The following is a 17,935-nucleotide window of genomic DNA, read 5'->3' on the forward strand; positions in this document are numbered from 1 at the left end:
CCCAACCCCCCCCCCCCATACACATGTACATACACACGTCCACACACGCAAATATTCATACCTACACAGCTTTCCATGGTTTACCCCAGACGCTTCACATGCCTTGATTCAATCCACTGACAGCACGTCAACCCCTGTATACCACATCGCTCCAATTCACTCTATTCCTTGCCCTCCTTTCACCCTCCTGCATGTTCAGGCCCCGATCACACAAAATCCTTTTCACTCCATCTTTCCACCTCCAATTTGGTCTCCCTCTTCTCCTCGTTCCCTCCACCTCCGACACATATATCTTCTTGGTCAATCTTTCCTCACTCATTCTCTCCATGTGCCCAAACCACTTCAAAACACCCTCTTCTGCTCTCTCAACCACGCTCTTTTTATTTCCACACATCTCTCTTACCCTTACGTTACTTACTCGATCAAACCACCTCACACCACACATTGTCCTCAAACATCTCATTTCCAGCACATCCATCCTCCTACGCACAACTCTATCCATAGCCCACGCCTCGCAACCATACAACATTGTTGGAACTACTATTCCTTCAAACATACCCATTTTTGCTTTCCGGGATAATGTTCTCGACTTCCACACATTTTTCAAGGCTCCCAAAATTTTCGCCCCCTCCCCCACCCTATGATCCACTTCCGCTTCCATGGTTCCATCCGCTGACAGATCCACTCCCAGATATCTAAAACACTTCACTTCCTCCAGCCTCTCACCATTCAAACTCACCTCCCAATTGACTTGACCCTCAACCCTACTGTACCTAATAACCTTGCTCTTATTGACATTTACTCTTAACTTTCTTCTTCCACACACTTTACCAAACTCCGTCACCAGCTTCTGCAGTTTCTCACATGAATCCGCCACCAGCGCTGTATCATCAGCGAACAACAACTGACTCACTTCCCAAGCTCTCTCATCCCCAACAGACTTCATACTTGCCCCTCTTTCCAAAACTCTTGCATTTACCTCCCTAACAACCCCATCCATAAACAAATTAAACAACCATGGAGACATCACACACCCCTGCCGCAAACCTACATTCACTGAGAACCAATCACTTTCCTCTCTTCCTACACGTACACATGAAAAAAAAAAATATATATATATACATTTTTTTTATATTATTTTTTTATTATACTTTGTCGCTGTCTCCCGCGTTTGCAAGGTAGCGCAAGAGACGAAAGAAATGGCCCAACCCCCCCCCATACACATGTATATACATACGTCCACCCACGCAAATATACATACCTACACAGCTTTCCATGGTTTACCCCAGATGCTTCACATGCCTTGATTCAATCCACTGACAGCACGTCAACCCCGGTATACCACATCGATCCAATTCACTCTATTCCTTGCCCTCCTTTCACCCTCCTGCATGTTCAGGCCCCGATCACACAAAATCTTTTTCACTCCATCTTTCCACCTCCAATTTGGTCTCCCTCTTCTCCTCGTTCCCTCCACCTCTGACACATATATCCTCTTGGTCAATCTTTCCTCACTCATTCTCTCCATGTGCCCAAACCACTTCAAAACACCCTCTTCTGCTCTCTCAACCACGCTCTTTTTATTTCCACACATCTCTCTTACCCTTACGTTACTCACTCGATCAAACCACCTCACACCACACATTGTCCTCAAACATCTCATTTCCATCACATCCATCCTCCTGCGCACAACTCTATCCATAGCCCACGCCTCGCAACCATACAACATTGTTGGAACCACTATTCCTTCAAACATACCCATTTTTGCTTTCCGAGATAATATTCTCGACTTCCACACATTCTTCAAGGCCCCCAGAATTTTCGCCCCCTCCCCCACCCTATGATCCACTTCCGCTTCCATGGTTCCATCCACTGCCAGGTCCACTCCCAGATATCTAAAACACTTCACTTCCTCCAGTTTTTCTCCATTCAAACTCACCTCCCAATTGACTTGACCCTCAACCCTACTGTACCTAATAACCTTGCTCTTATTCACATTTACTCTTAACTTTCTTCTTTCACACACTTTACCAAACTCAGGGTAAAGGGACCTGGAAAGTGAGACAGTTGTTGCTTGCTGATGACACAGCAATAGTGGCAGATTTGAGCGCGAAACAGTTGAAGTTGATGACTGACTTTGGGACTGTACGGGAAAGGAGGAAGTTGAGAGAAATATGAATAACAGCCAAGGTTATGCGGTTCAGCAGGGCAGTGACATGTTTTCAGGGTGTGAGTATGAATGACGAAAATATAAATATATAGGAGGTAAAGTTTTGTGAAACTTGGGAGTGGACATGGCAGCAAATGGAACCATGGTAGCGAGTCATAGAATGGTTGTGTGGTGGCAAAAGTTCTGGAGGCAATGCAAGAGAGGAGCTGTGGTTGACTGAGGCCATCCATTCCATGCGAGAATGATGCGTGTGTGTACTACTGCAGAGGGTGATAAGTATACAACCAAGCTGTGTAGGTGAGAGGGGTACTTTGATCAATGCTGTTGTAGGCTAGTTTTAAGTTTTGGATACCAAAGACACTAGTGATATCAGGCAGTGAGGGGTTGGGGGTTTAGGATGAGTACTAAGTCAGCAACTTTCCCAATTGGTATTCTGTTGTATAACCACGAGTGGCTGAAGATATCAGTTGATATAGGGGAGCAGGAGGGAGAGTTAAGAGGGGTTTAGAGGCTTTCAGTTCAAGGTACTTTGTTGGCAAGTTTCAAGAAGTTTGGAATTTTGTTGTGTAACAAGGATTGCCACAGGCTGAAGTATTACACAATAAAAGTTTGATATGTTGTCTGGGGAATTCTTTCAAGTTTAAAGTGCTGTAATTATGTCAGTGGTAGAGGAGGCCAAATGAGGTGCTATCATGGGTGGGTTTTGTTTTGCATTTTTATGGCTGTCCTGTTTTGTGGTGTGGTAGGTCTGTGACTAAATTTCATTTCAGACAAAGGTATCTCAAGTAAGAATGAGGCTTCTTTGAGAGAAAGGATGTTGCTGGTTTGAGTTAGAAGCATGAGGTGTGGAAAATTTTAGCATTCGATCAATAAATGCACTTTCAGCACATGAGGTGTGGGAAGTGTAAATTTTTTAAGCTTTCAAAAAAAAAATCATTTTAAAAGAAACTGCCCCAGGATCCCCATGAAAGGGAAACGTGGGGCAGGAAATTAAATATAACAACATCCAGGAACTCTCAACAGATGTACACTCACCATGTTCAAATTTTGTCACTGATTCCTCCTCTCTATGTTCTACGCACTACTGTATTCACCTCATACCTTAATTATCGCTTCAATCAACTGTTATGGCTTAAAAGTAGCTGTTACTACTGTTTATAATAATTTCTATCCCAGCCTCAGCAATAACACTTTTTTCTTTCAAATTTTTTTGCAATTCTCATATTAGCGAAGCAACACTTGAAACGGACAAAGTAAGGACCCATTTGCTCAAATCCATCCTCTAGCTGTCATGTGTAATGTAGCTAAACCACAGCACCCTATCCACAACCAAGCCTCAAAGGCCTTACTTTGTCTTTCCCAGCTGCTTCATAGGCCCTAACTCAATTAACAACATATACAAACATGCATCAACATGGCAAAAAAGTGAATAATCTGAGTATCTTTGCTTAAAGCAAAACTACCAACACTAAAAACTTGGAAACAATGATGATAACTCTCCTCACTCTCTGTATATTGTAGATTATCAAATGTGGAAAGTAATATCTGCGGATGAGGCATGTGTGGACTGTCTCATAACTCAAGCCTTATCATGTTTAAAGGTCGTTTTATGATAACATTTCTGCATGAAGTGCACCAAAATCCATCTAATAATCAGTTACAACTTACAACACAACTTTAATATCCAAACTAAGGCCACGTAAAACACTGAGCGAAACCAATGAAACTTCAAAAAGTACTTTTTTACCAAACTTTGAGAAATTATCACTGTTCTCTGCTGGAACTTCTAAGAATTTCTAAGGAAAAACTTAATAAAGTCATGGAAACTGGCCACTTTCTTCACTACATCTTTAATAAAGAGAGATAGCCCTCGTGCATGACAGGATTATATATTAAATGGTTTTAATTCAGCATTTAATGAATACCAGATGCACTCCAAACTGATGGCAACCAATGAGCTACTGACAGAAAGCAAAACCCAACTTTCCACTTGTATATAAAAGGAACTATAAAAAGGTGATCCTTACACCGTCTTACTCGGACACCTGTGTACTATCAACCACAGAGGCTCTTGGGATATCAGATGTTTCCATTTCCCTGAAACTGTAATCACCTTTTTTTTTTTTTTTTTGCCACAAGAGGTACTTGAAAAAATAATAAATACACCTAAACACTTAATTCATTCTGAAAACCCAAACTCCATCCACAATTCATAAAAAAAAAAAACTTGAAGACTAGACATAAGTTACTGTTAACTGAGGCTGCATCCTTGGCCATACAACTTTTGGTATACCTTCTCTCTATGATCCACCTGCAATACGGAAGAAATTACTGGTTCTATGGTAGCAATGCGATGAGAAAAGCGCACTCTGTCCCTAGCATACTCTTCCCAAGGTCCCCTTCTTGCCATTTTACAAGCATAAGCCCATACAATCATGGGATAAATGGTCACTTCTCCGAAATTTACCTTCCTCTCACTAATACCCATTACGTCGTGTTCTACTTCCTGCTCCCATCTTCTGTTAATTTCTTCCAAGCTTACTTCTGTAACTGTTAAATCCTCTTCATCAACAGTATCATAAACTAACTTAAGCGAGAAATCTTTGGATAAATCTTGTTCAGATGATGATTGTGACGTCTGTATTTTTGTTGATTCTGGAGCTGTTATGCAAAGGCCAAAGGTTTCCCAGCTATCATCAAGGCCCAGACTATCCACACTATCTGTACACACATCATCCCAGTCCTCTGACTCATCGTCACTGCTTTCACTCCCCGAATCATCACAGCCAAGAATATGAGCAAGAATATTACTAGAGTACTTTGGACTAGCAGAAGTTTTAGGTTGGCATTTTTCATTAAGAACAAAGACATCTGGTGCTGCAGAGGTCCTGTCTATTACATCTCCAAACTCTATATCTGAGCTCTCTACACTGGCAATGCTAGACTCACTTGTACTACGAACACGGGAGCTGCTGGAGCTACTCTCACTCACAGAGTGTTGTACCTTCAGTATGGCTGAAAAAGGTGACCCAAAAGAGTATGTAAGCCTATCCTTGGGAGAAGTTATTACTGGTGACTCTCTAGTCTCTGAGCTTGTGACACAACATCTGGGAGAAGTTGGGATAAGGTTAGGTGACCCAAAATCCAACTTACCACCTACAGAATCAGAATTACCAACTGCAACTGGGCTGGATTTCCTCAACTCTTTTAGGAAGTTTCTACTGCATTTTTTTTGGCTTTTATTCACACTTTTAAACAAGATAGGATTAATTTTATTATCTGCAGTGGGTGCAGCCTTTTCTTTGGGGTATTTTCTGTCCTTCAGAAAGATTCTAGGTATTGGCTGCAGTGCATATTCAGTGTTATTTGCTTTCTTTAATGTCTTTTCAACTGCATTTGTGGAAAGCACTGGAGAGACAGCATTTTTGCCAACAATACTAGCATAACTGAATGTACTTGTATCCCTTACCACCTTTTCATCACAATTATAAACTTCTGTATTCCCACTGTCACAGGAAAACTTTTCATTCGAAGGAACATTCTCAACTGATGAAGCATTAGGTACAACCACAGTGTGACTTTCTGATCTACTCAAACCGAATCTTTCCTTCTCAACTTTCAGCACCTTAACATTCTGAGAAGTATCAAAAGAAAAAATTTCATTATTACAAACTGCATCAACATGACTTGCACAGTTACCAAGGGTAACTTCGTTTTCACTTTGAGGCATGCTGCTTGTTGTTATATGAAGAGAGTTGCTACTTTCACCAAAACGAACAGCATCTACTTCACGGTCTGTGATCTCACAAAAATCTAAAAATCCCCCTGAAACAGGAGGATCTTGCATTCCTTTTGTATTAAAGGGTAATTCATCCTTTAAACACTCCACTTCTGAAGTCTCTTTACTTCCGAGAGACGATGGTATGTGGTCTTTCAGGTAATCTCTAGGAATCCATTCCTTAGCTTCTGGGTTAAGTGGATGATCTACTCTAGAAATTCCAAACTTCTGTGGTAGTTGTAAGTTACAAGGCTGAGGTGCACAACTAGATGGAAAGTAAGGATTATCCCACAACACAAGAGGATCAAAGTACCCTTGCTGAGATCCTCTAGGTGGTGCTGGGTACCAGAGCCTGTTGGAGGGCTCATACAATCTGCTGGTGTCTAAATCATACTGGTAATGGCTTTGAGCACACACCTCATACACTACTGGATCATGACCAGTCATTGCGGCCCATGGTCCAGCGGATGTCCCTGAACGCAGAGTGTGATACATGCTGCACAATGAATTCAACCACTGTCCACCAAATCCTCCAATCTTTTTTGAGCTTCTAACTGTAAAAAAAAAAAAAAAAAAAAGGATAATAAATTAAAATTAATAATAATAATAATAATAATAATAATAATAATAATAATAATAATAATAACAACAACAACAACAACAATAAGCACTGAAGAATGTGTGGAAGGCAAGAACATTATCTCGGAGAGCAAAAAATGGGTAGGTTTAAAGAAATAGTGGTTCCAACAATGTTATATGGTTGTGAGGCATGGGCTGTAGATAGGGTTGTGCAGAAAAGGGTGGGTGTGCTGGAAATTAAATGGAAATGAAATGTCTGAGAACAATATGCAGTGTGAGATGGTTTAATCAAGTAAGTAATGAAAGGGTAAGGATGCGTGGTAATAAAAAGAGTGTGGTTGAGAGAGCAGAAGAGGGTGTGTTGAAATGGTTTGGACCCATGAAGAGAATGAGTGAGGAAAGATTGACAAAGAGGATATATATGTCAGATGTGGAAGGAAGAAGGAGAAGCGGGAGACCAAACTGGAGGTAGAAGGATGGAGTGAAAAAGATTTTGAGCGATTGGGGCCCGAACATACAAGTGAGTGAAAGGCATGCAAGGAATAGAGTGAAATGGAACGATGTGGTATACCAGGGTTGCCGTGCTGTCAATGGATTGAACCAGGGCATGAGAAGTGTCTGGGGTAAACCATGGAAAGGTCTGTGGGGCCTGGATGTGGAAAGGGAGCTGTGGTTTTGGTGCATTACACATGACAGCTAGAGACTCTAGAGACTGAGTGTGAACAAATGTGGCCTTTTTCTGTCTGTTCCTGGCACTGCCTTGCTCGATTGAGTGTGTGTGTGTTTGTGCTATTTCGTGTGTAGCGGGGTGGCGACAGGGATGGATGAAGGCAGCAAGTATGGATATGTACATGTGTACATATGTATATGTCTGTGTATGTATGTATGTATACACTGAAATGTATATGTGCGTGTGTGGGTGTTTATGTATATACATGTGTATGTGGGTGGGTTGGGCCATTCCTCATCTGTTTCCTTTCGCTAACATGAGAAACAGCAGTTACGTACAGTAAATATAAATAAATATTAATAATAATAATGTGGTTTCAGAAGTGGGAGAGGATGTGTGGATCAGGTGTTTGCTTTGAAGAATGTATAGGTATGTATATGTGAGTGTGGACATGTATGTATATACATGTGTATGTGGGAGGGTTGAGCCATTCTTTCGTCTGTTTCCTTGCGCTACCTTGCTAAAGCAGGAGACAGCGACAAAGTGTAATAAATATAATAAATAATAAATATCTATCAAAATGTGCAAAGTTATAGTTATTGGGAGAGACATGGAAGGGTGGACAGTTCCAAAGCTTTAAGATGTAGGGAAAGAAACAGTCAATAAAGCGGCCCACCCATGAGCTGCCAATAGCCACACAGTTATCATGTGACTCAGAAGCTTGCTAAGTATTGCATGGTCTAACTAGTGAAGGGGGCACAAACACAGCCAGTTCTTGGGAGCACAAACCAAAGTAATACCAATGGAAGGGGGAAAGTGAACCAATATTGTGGCAAGGGGCACATCAGGTAAGAAGCTGAGCCCCATAATGATGTGGGTAAACATGAAAGTGAATTGCAATATGTGAATAATTATCAAAGTTTATGCACCTGGCCATGACAAGACTGACAAACTGAGGCAAGTGCTCGAGTAAGATCTGTGTGAGTGTGTCACCAATTTTGATACCAAAGATTGGGTATTAGTGATGGGTGACCTGAATGGAAAAGTGGTGAATAAGGCAATTAAAGGTATACTTGGGAGGTCATGGGGTACTTAGTGATGTGAATGATAAACAGCTTGGGAACTTTTAATCATCGTTGACTGCTGTTTCCCCGCATGAACATGGAAGCACTAAGAACAGACAAAGAAAGCCCACATTAACTCAAACCTATTCTCTAGCTGTCACATGTGATGTACTGAAACCACGGCTACCTATTCACAGCCAGGGTCCAGAGACCTTTCCAGTTTTCCCAAGCTGCTTCACATGCCATATTATACCAATTCACTCTATTCCATGCATGCTTTTCATCCTCCAACCTGTTTAATTCATAATCACTCAAATCATTTTCACCCCATCTTCCCATCTCCATTTTGCTCTTCCCTTTCTCCTTGTCCCCAACACCTGACACATGATATCCTCTTCATCAACCTCTCCTCACTCATTCTCTCCAAATGTCCAACCCATTTCAGCACAACTTCTTCATCTCCTCAACCACAAACTTTTTTATTACCTCCTATGTGCTGAAAAAGGACTGGTGTCTGGGAAAGAGGGATCTACATAAGTATGCATAGAGTAGGATGGCAAGCAGGCATTACAGGAATAAATACAACATGACTTGGAGCAAAAGAGAGACTCTAGGATATGGTTGTGCTGAGAGAGGCACCTATGCAATGTTTACTTAGCCAGGGCAAGGGTGATATGATATGAATGAGAAGAGGGTGAAAGTAGGTGAGCTTACAAAAGAGGCTTATGCAGAGATAACAGGAGGAAATTAATGAAGAATGACAAAAAGTGAGAGTAAACAAAGCTAAGGAAGTGGGTGAGGAGTAGGAGGTGTTGGGGGAAGCAGTGATAGTAAGTGCAAGAAACATGCATGGTATGTGAAAGGTCAAAGGTAAGCTGGTGAGAAAAGGTAGTAAATGGTGGGACCACCTACCATTAAGACCACATGTTCCTCTCACTGCCTCTCTCTCTTCACTCTGTCCACACCAACCTTTTCACAGTTCTTCAAACTAAGATGATTTCAAAACAATGGTAAAACCACAAAGAGGTGTGAAGCAGCAGTAATTCACAGATCAACAGGATTTCTTTCAAAGACAATGGTACAGCCACCAAGAGGTGTGAAGATACAGTAATGACTCTCCATGTTTAATAATCGAAGTTGCATTGTAACTGACTCTTTCTTCATGTCCAGGTCTCACTTATCACTGCTTAATACCTCAACCTCTGCCAAGAACAGTGTTTTTCAGTTTCATAAATGTAATGTTGGGAAGCTGAAATTCCCTCAATATGTCTTACAATGATTATTCTTATCATTCATATTTTATCACTTAAAATTTTTTTAGGAGCATATACCAAAGGCCTTGAAGGCCTTGAAGAATGTGTGGAGGTCGAGAACATTGTCTCGGAGAGCAAAAATGGGTATGTTTGAAGGAATAGTGGTTCCAACAATGTTGTATGGTTGCGAGGCGTGGGCTATGGATAGAATTGTGCGCAGGAGGATGGATGTGCTGGAAATGAGATGTTTGAGGACAATGTGTGGTGTGAGGTGGTTTGATCGAGTGAGTAACGTGAGGGTAAGAGAGATGTGTGGAAATAAAAAAAAGCGTGGTTGAGAGAGCAGAAGAGGGTGTTTTGAAGTGGTTTGGGCACATGGAGAGGATGAGTGAGGAAAGATTGACCAAGAGGATATATGTGTCGGAGGTGGAGGGAACGAGGAGAAGAGGGAAACCAAATTGGAGGTGGAAAGATGGAGTGAAAAAGATTTTGTGTGATCGGGGCCTGAACATGCAGGAGGGTGAAAGGAGGGCAAGGAATAGAGTGAATTGGAGCGATGTGGTATACCGGGGTTGACGTGCTGTCAGTGGATTGAATCAAGGCATGTGAGGCGTCTGGGGTGAACCATGGAAAGCTGTGTAGGTATGTATATTTGCGTGTGTGGACGTATGTATATACATGTGTATGGGGGGGGGGCCATTTCTTTCGTCTGTTTCCTTGCGCTACCTCGCAAACGCGGGAGACAGCGACAAAGTATAATAAATAAATAAATATAAATAAATACCAAAGGCAGAATAATACCCTACTGCATCAGCCAGCAGCTGCCACACGCAAATGTTATCCCTCACATAATTACCAAGCTCTCATACAGAAAAACCATGAATCACTCCCACAAAACTAACATAAAACTTTAAATCACATCAGTTTGCATTAGAAAATTAGTATCCAGTAGGCAGTTTCTTAAGAATGATGTCTCATTAAAATTTTCTAATAAACTGTTGCCTAACAAACTGCCTCAGTGACTATTGCCATCCTGCACAAACCCATCCTTACCTAAACATACACATTTACATATCCCATGCTAACCGTTAAACATCTATTGAATAATTTTGGTATATATAAAATATGCTAAAAAGATAATCACTGATTATCCATAAATTTGTGTGGCAAGCACATCCTCATCTATTTGGGTAACTGAGACACTAAATCATTGATGCTTGTGACAAGACATCTCTACATAACAAAAAAGCATGCCTTCCACTTTAAATATTTCTCTCACATGGACAAAAATGAAGATCTCACATGAATTGTTGCTAAAGAGTTAAAGTCTGCAACTGCAGTGCAGCACACCTTTCCAGAGGAATCCTCTTGAACACTTAAACCAATCCTTCAACTGCTCCTTCCCCAAGACCTCTTGAGGCTTCCTCAAGTACATCTCCCCGTTACTTGCATTCTTTCCCTGCAGATGACACCCATAAATCTCTCTTTTCTTTCACAAGCAATTTACCTTCCTCATCCCATCAATCACTACCCTTTCTCAAAAGCTGTCATCAACCTTCTGAATGCGACATATAATTACTGCTTCCCTCAACATCTTCCATTACTCATATTCCCCTAGTTCTGCTTACCCTAACCCTTAATCAACTATCACCAAATTTCTCCAAGTATCTCCTCACACAAGCCTGTTTTCCATTTGTAGTAATAATATGACTATTAACCTTTAATTTAGTTGTCTGCTACCCTCACCTTCCCATTCCCATGGCCTGAAATGAGTGCATATAAACATCTTCATAGGAGAACTAGTTTTGCAGAGTTGGAATCCCTAACCCCCATCCCTACATGTAACAAAAAGGACTGGATTGCTCATTCAATGGAGTATGCATCTGACCCTGCCATCCTTTACATCTTTAATACTAATAAACTTTGTAACACTATGTAATAAGAATACTCATGGCTGTACCTGACTTAGAAACAGTATCTACAGATGTCTGCTTTTGCCCTGAAATGTCCAACACTGGAGGGTGCATATCAAGACATAATGTCACCTGAGGTGCAACTGCAGTTTTGGTATGCCAGTTCATTGTGGTGCCTCCTGGCCCACCACCACGTTCTGTAGCCATCCAGAGATCCTGTGCAAACATAAAGAATTAGCAACACAAAGGCATTTTCTGCACAGATATGCAGTCTTAAGAGTCAAGCACCAAAAATATAGGTTCAACTCTAATATGACTATGCTAAAGTATCAGAAGCACCAGAAACTGATAAAGAAATAACCCCAATCACTCGTATGTGATCTTGAAGTTATTATGTATAATGCATCAAAACTAGATCCTCCATCTACAACCCGACCACACAAACCTGCCTATGGTTTCCCTGATCACTTTATGTGGCCTGCTTCAGTCCACTGACAGTAGTTCACCCAATATACACCAAATCACTCCAGTTCACTCTATCTTATGACCATCTTGCACACTCCTGCATCTTAAGGTCCTGAGCATTCAAAGGCTTTTCCACTCCATCCTTCCATATCCAAACCTTCTCCTATTTCTCCTTGTCCTCTACATTTGCGAACTGTATTCCCTCTAGTCAACCTCTCAATACATCCTAACCATTTCAGCACACCCTCTTCAGCTCTCTTAACCATACTGTTTTCTATTACATCTCTCTCATACTCCACCATTTCTTTATCACCTTACTTTACATCACATATCATGAAGTGATGGTTTCATTTCCAACAAATTTACCTTTTCATACTTTCTTGTGCACAGCCAATGCCTGCAACCACACATATCACTTGGTAATTATCTCATCCCTACATGAAGTCCTTAACATGCCCAGGACCTTGGCTCTATACCACCACCACCCCTCCTTCCTCCAGGTACAGTCTTCACTGGAGATATCATATCAATTCTCAACTTTCTCTTCACAAACTCTTTAAAGCTTCTGTAGTTTCTCACTTGAATCTGCCACATATCATCAGCCAAAAATGACTGCCTTAAATTCCCATGACCCACCTCCACTCCTGGAGCACAGATCTGCTCCTCTCTTAGACTATTGCATTACCTCCCTCCCCTGTACGACACTTGCTCTACCCAATCATTATATGACCACAACAATAATCACTCCCCTATACGACACTTGCTCTACCCAATCATTATATGACCACAACAATAATTCCTCCCCTGTATGACACTTGCTCTACCCAATCATTATATGACCACTACAATAATCCCTCCCCTGTATGACACTTGCTCTACCCAATCATTATATGACCACTACAATAATCCCTCCCCTGTATGACACTTGCTCTACCCAATCATTATATGACCACTATAATAATCCCTCCCCTGTACGACACTTGCTCTACCCAATCATTATATGACCACTACAATAATCCCTCCCCTGTACGACACTTGCTCTACCCAATCATTATATGACCACTATAATAATCCCACCCCTGTACAACACTTGCTCTACCCAATCATTATATGACCACTACAATAATCCCTCCCCTGTACGACACTTGCTCTACCCAATCATTATATGACCACTACAATAATCCCTCCCCTGTACAACACTTGCTCTACCCAATCATTATATGACCACTACAATAATCCCTCCCCTGTACAACACTTGCTCTACCCAATCATTATATGACCACTACAATAATCCCTCCCCTGTACGACACTTGCTCTACCCAATCATTATATGACCACTACAATAATCCCTCCCCTGTACGACACTTGCTCTACCCAATCATTATATGACCACTACAATAATCACTCCCCTGTACGACATTTGCTCTACCCAATCATTATATGACCACTACAATAATCCCTCCCCTGTACGACACTTGCTCTACCCAATCATTATATGACCACTACAATAATCCCTCCCCTGTACGACACTTGCTCTACCCAATCATTATATGACCACTACAATAATCCCTCCCCTGTACAACACTTGCTCTACCCAATCATTATATGACCACTACAATAATCCCTCCCCTGTACGACACTTGCTCTACCCAATCATTATATGACCACTACAATAATCCCTCCCCTGTACAACACTTGCTCTACCCAATCATTATATGACCACTACAATAATCCCTCCCCTGTACGACACTTGCTCTACCCAATCATTATATGACCACTACAATAATCCCTCCCCTGTACGACACTTGCTCTACCCAATCATTATATGACCACTACAATAATCCCTCCCCTGTACGACACTTGCTCTACCCAATCATTATATGACCACTACAATAATCCCTCCCCTGTACAACACTTGCTCTACCCAATCATTATATGACCACTACAATAATCCCTCCCCTGTACGACACTTGCTCTACCCAATCATTATATGACCACTACAATAATCCCTCCCCTGTACGACACTTGCTCTACCCAATCATTATATGACCACTACAATAATCCCTCCCCTGCACAACACTTGCTCTACCCAATCATTATATGACCACTACAATAATCCCTCCCCTGTACGACACTTGCTCCACCCAATCATTATATGACCACAACAATAATCCCTCCACTGTACAACACTTGCTCTACCTAATCATTATATGACCACTACAATAATCCCTCCCCTGTACGACACTTGCTCTACCCAATCATTATATGACCACTACAATAATCCCTCCCCTGTACGACACTTGCTCTACCCAATCATTATATGACCACAACAATAATCCCTCCCCTGTACGACACTTGCTCTACCCAATCATTATATGACCACTACAATAATCACTCCCCTGTACAACACTTGCTCTACCCAATCATTATATGACCACTACAATAATCCCTCCCCTGTACGACACTTGCTCTACCCAATCATTATATGACCACAACAATAATCACTCCCCTGTACGACACTTGCTCTACCCAATCATTATATGACCACTACAATAATCCCTCCCCTGTACGACACTTGCTCTACCCAATCATTATATGACCACAACAATAATCCCTCCCCTGTACGACACTTGCTCTACCCAATCATTATATGACCACTACAATAATCCCTCCCCTGTACAACACTTGCTCTACCCAATCATTATATGACCACTACAATAATCCCTCCCCTGTACAACACTTGCTCTACCCAATCATTATATGACCACTACAATAATCCCTCCCCTGTACGACACTTGCTCTACCCAATCATTATATGACCACAACAATAATCCCTCCCCTGTACGACACTTGCTCTACCCAATCATTATATGACCACTACAATAATCCCTCCCCTGTACAACACTTGCTCTACCCAATCATTATATGACCACAACAATAATCCCTCCCCTGTACAACACTTGCTCTACCCAATCATTATATGACCACTATAATAATCCCTCCCCTGTACAACACTTGCTCTACCCAATCATTATATGACCACAACAATAATCCCTCCCCTGTACGACACTTGCTCTACCCAATCATTATATGACCACTACAATAATCCCTCCCCTGTACAACACTTGCTCTACCCAATCATTATATGACCACTATAATAATCCCTCCCCTGTACACACTTGCTCTACCCAATCATTATATGACCACTACAATAATCCCTCCCCTGTACAACACTTGCTCTACCCAATCATTATATGACCACTATAATAATCCCTCCCCTGTACAACACTTGCTCTACCCAATCATTATATGACCACAACAATAATCCCTCCCCTGTACGAACACTTGCTCTACCCAATCATTATATGACCACTATAATAATCCCTCCCCTGTACAACACTTGCTCTACCCAATCATTATATGACCACAACAATAATCCCTCCCCTGTACGACACTTGCTCTACCCAATCATTATATGACCACTACAATAATCCCTCCCCTGTACAACACTTGCTCTACCCAATCATATATGACCACTATAATAATCCCTCCCTTATATGACCACTACAATAATCCCTCCCCTGTACAACACTTGCTCTACCCAATCATTATATGACCACTACAATAATCCCTCCCCTGTACAACACTTGCTCTACCCAATCATTATATGACCACTATAATAATCCCTCCCCTGTACAACACTTGCTCTACCCAATCATTATATGACCACTACAATAATCCCTCCCCTGTACAACACTTGCTCTACCCAATCATTATATGACCACTACAATAATCCCTCCCCTGTACAACACTTGCTCTACCCAATCATTATATGACCACTACAATAATCCCTCCCCTGTACAACACTTGCTCTACCCAATCATTATATGACCACTACAATAATCCCTCCCCTGTACAACACTTGCTCTACCCAATCATTATATGACCACTACAATAATCCCTCCCCTGTACAACACTTGCTCTACCCAATCATTATATGACCACTACAATAATCCCTCCCCTGTACAACACTTGCTCTACCCAATCATTATATGACCACTATAATAATCCCTCCCCTGTACAACACTTGCTCTACCCAATCATTATATGACCACTATAATAATCCCTCCCCTGTACGAACACTTGCTCTACCCAATCATTATATGACCACTACAATAATCCCTCCCCTGTACGACACTTGCTCTACCCAATCATTATATGACCACTATAATAATCCCTCCCCTGTACGACACTTGCTCTACCCAATTATTATATGACCACTACAATAATCCCTCCCCTGTACGACACTTGCTCTACCCAATCATTATATGACCACTATAATAATCCCTCCCCTGTACAACACTTGCTCTACCCAATTATTATATGACCACTACAATAATCCCTCCCCTGTACAACACTTGCTCTACCCAATCATTATATGACCACTATAATAATCCCTCCCCTGTACAACACTTGCTCTACCCAATCATTATATGACCACTACAATAATCCCTCCCCTGTACAACACTTGCTCTACCCAATCATTATATGACCACTATAATAATCCCTCCCCTGTACAACACTTGCTCTACCCAATCATTATATGACCACTACAATAATCCCTCCCCTGTACGACACTTGCTCTACCCAATTATTATATGACCACTACAATAATCCCTCCCCTGTACAACACTTGCTCTACCCAATCATTATATGACCACTACAATAATCCCTCCCCTGTACAACACTTGCTCTACCCAATCATTATATGACCACTACAATAATCCCTCCCCTGTACGACACTTGCTCTACCCAATCATTATATGACCACTATAATAATCCCTCCCCTGTACGACACTTGCTCTACCCAATCATTATATGACCACTATAATAATCCCTCCCCTGTACGACACTTGCTCTACCCAATTATTATATGACCACTACAATAATCCCTCCCCTGTACGACACTTGCTCTACCCAATCATTATATGACCACTACAATAATCCCTCCCCTGTACGACACTTGCTCTACCCAATTCATTATATGACCACTATAATAATCCCTCCCCTGTACGACACTTGCTCTACCCAATCATTATATGACCACTACAATAATCCCTCCCCTGTACAACACTTGCTCTACCCAATCATTATATGACCACTACAATAATCCCTCCCCTGTACAACACTTGCTCTACCCAATCATTATATGACCACTACAATAATCCCTCCCCTGTACGACACTTGCTCTACCCAATTATCTTATGACCATTACGATAATCCGAGTAGATCCGTAAGTATCATTATTTATGCTTCATCAATATACCTATGTAATGTACCTTAAGCAATGAATGGAGTGACGGGTTTTCCTTATCTGTTGATGGAGTCTGCTGGTCTCTGGTCAGGCAACACCACACTCTTCACTCGCTCAACACCACACTTTACACAGTTGATCAAATTAAGATAACGATAATCGACCTTAATAAGACACCGATCAACGTGATTGCTTTCCAAGCCGATGCCAAACATGGTAGAGGCAGCAAGAGGCATGAAGGAGAAGCAGTAATCCATGATCAATAGTAGTCAATGTTGTGCTAGTAATGTCATGTTGTTGTTGTCCTCCATCTTACTGTCGGCCGGACGCACGACACCTTTTCTTCCGCAAATAAATACTATCTATACTATAATCATAAATGTAACGTTGACAATGTACAATTACTTTAATGAATGTTACGATTATCATTCTTAACATTTATATTATATGATCTCAAACGTGTTCTTTCATTATCAAGTAAGATGTATATGGTGACGGCGGAGTGATATGCTATTGCATCAGCCAGTTCTTCATCATCATATATAATTATGGTCAAACATTATATCACTCTCTGCTAGTAAACTTATATCCCGTAATTATGGTCAAACATTATATCACTCTATTAGTAAACTTAAATCCCGTAATTACTTAACGATAAAAATTCTTCTGCTTGAGTCATGTTTGGCGTCATGCACATGTCTTGCTTTGAAATATATATGTACTCCTGCA

At 41.3% G+C, this 17,935-nt stretch overlaps 1 protein-coding gene across 1 annotated transcript; it reads right to left on the reverse strand.

The window, feature by feature from the left end:
• Positions 1-3,394: 3,394 nt before the first annotated feature.
• Positions 3,395-17,541, reverse strand: PPP1R15 (Protein phosphatase 1 regulatory subunit 15). Its single transcript, XM_071675410.1, has 3 exons — positions 17,232-17,541; positions 11,475-11,643; positions 3,395-6,502 (listed from the first exon to the last, which is right to left on the reverse strand). The coding sequence occupies exons 2-3, from the start codon at positions 11,632-11,634 to the stop codon at positions 4,422-4,424; spliced, it is 2,241 nt and encodes a 746-aa protein (XP_071531511.1). The 5' UTR covers positions 11,635-11,643; positions 17,232-17,541; the 3' UTR covers positions 3,395-4,421.
• Positions 17,542-17,935: the final 394 nt, after the last annotated feature.

Source organism: Panulirus ornatus, chromosome 21, assembly GCF_036320965.1.
Source record: "Panulirus ornatus isolate Po-2019 chromosome 21, ASM3632096v1, whole genome shotgun sequence".
Lineage (NCBI taxonomy): Eukaryota > Metazoa > Arthropoda > Malacostraca > Decapoda > Palinuridae > Panulirus > Panulirus ornatus.

Coding starts and splice junctions, on each gene's coding strand:
- PPP1R15 (XM_071675410.1), bottom strand. CDS start 11,634: ATGGCTACAGAACGTGGTGGTGGGCCAGGAGGCACCACAATGAACTGG. Junction 6,503..11,474: donor AGATACTGTTTCTAAGTCAG/GTACAGCCATGA, acceptor TTTTTTTTACAG/TTAGAAGCTCAAAAAAGATT.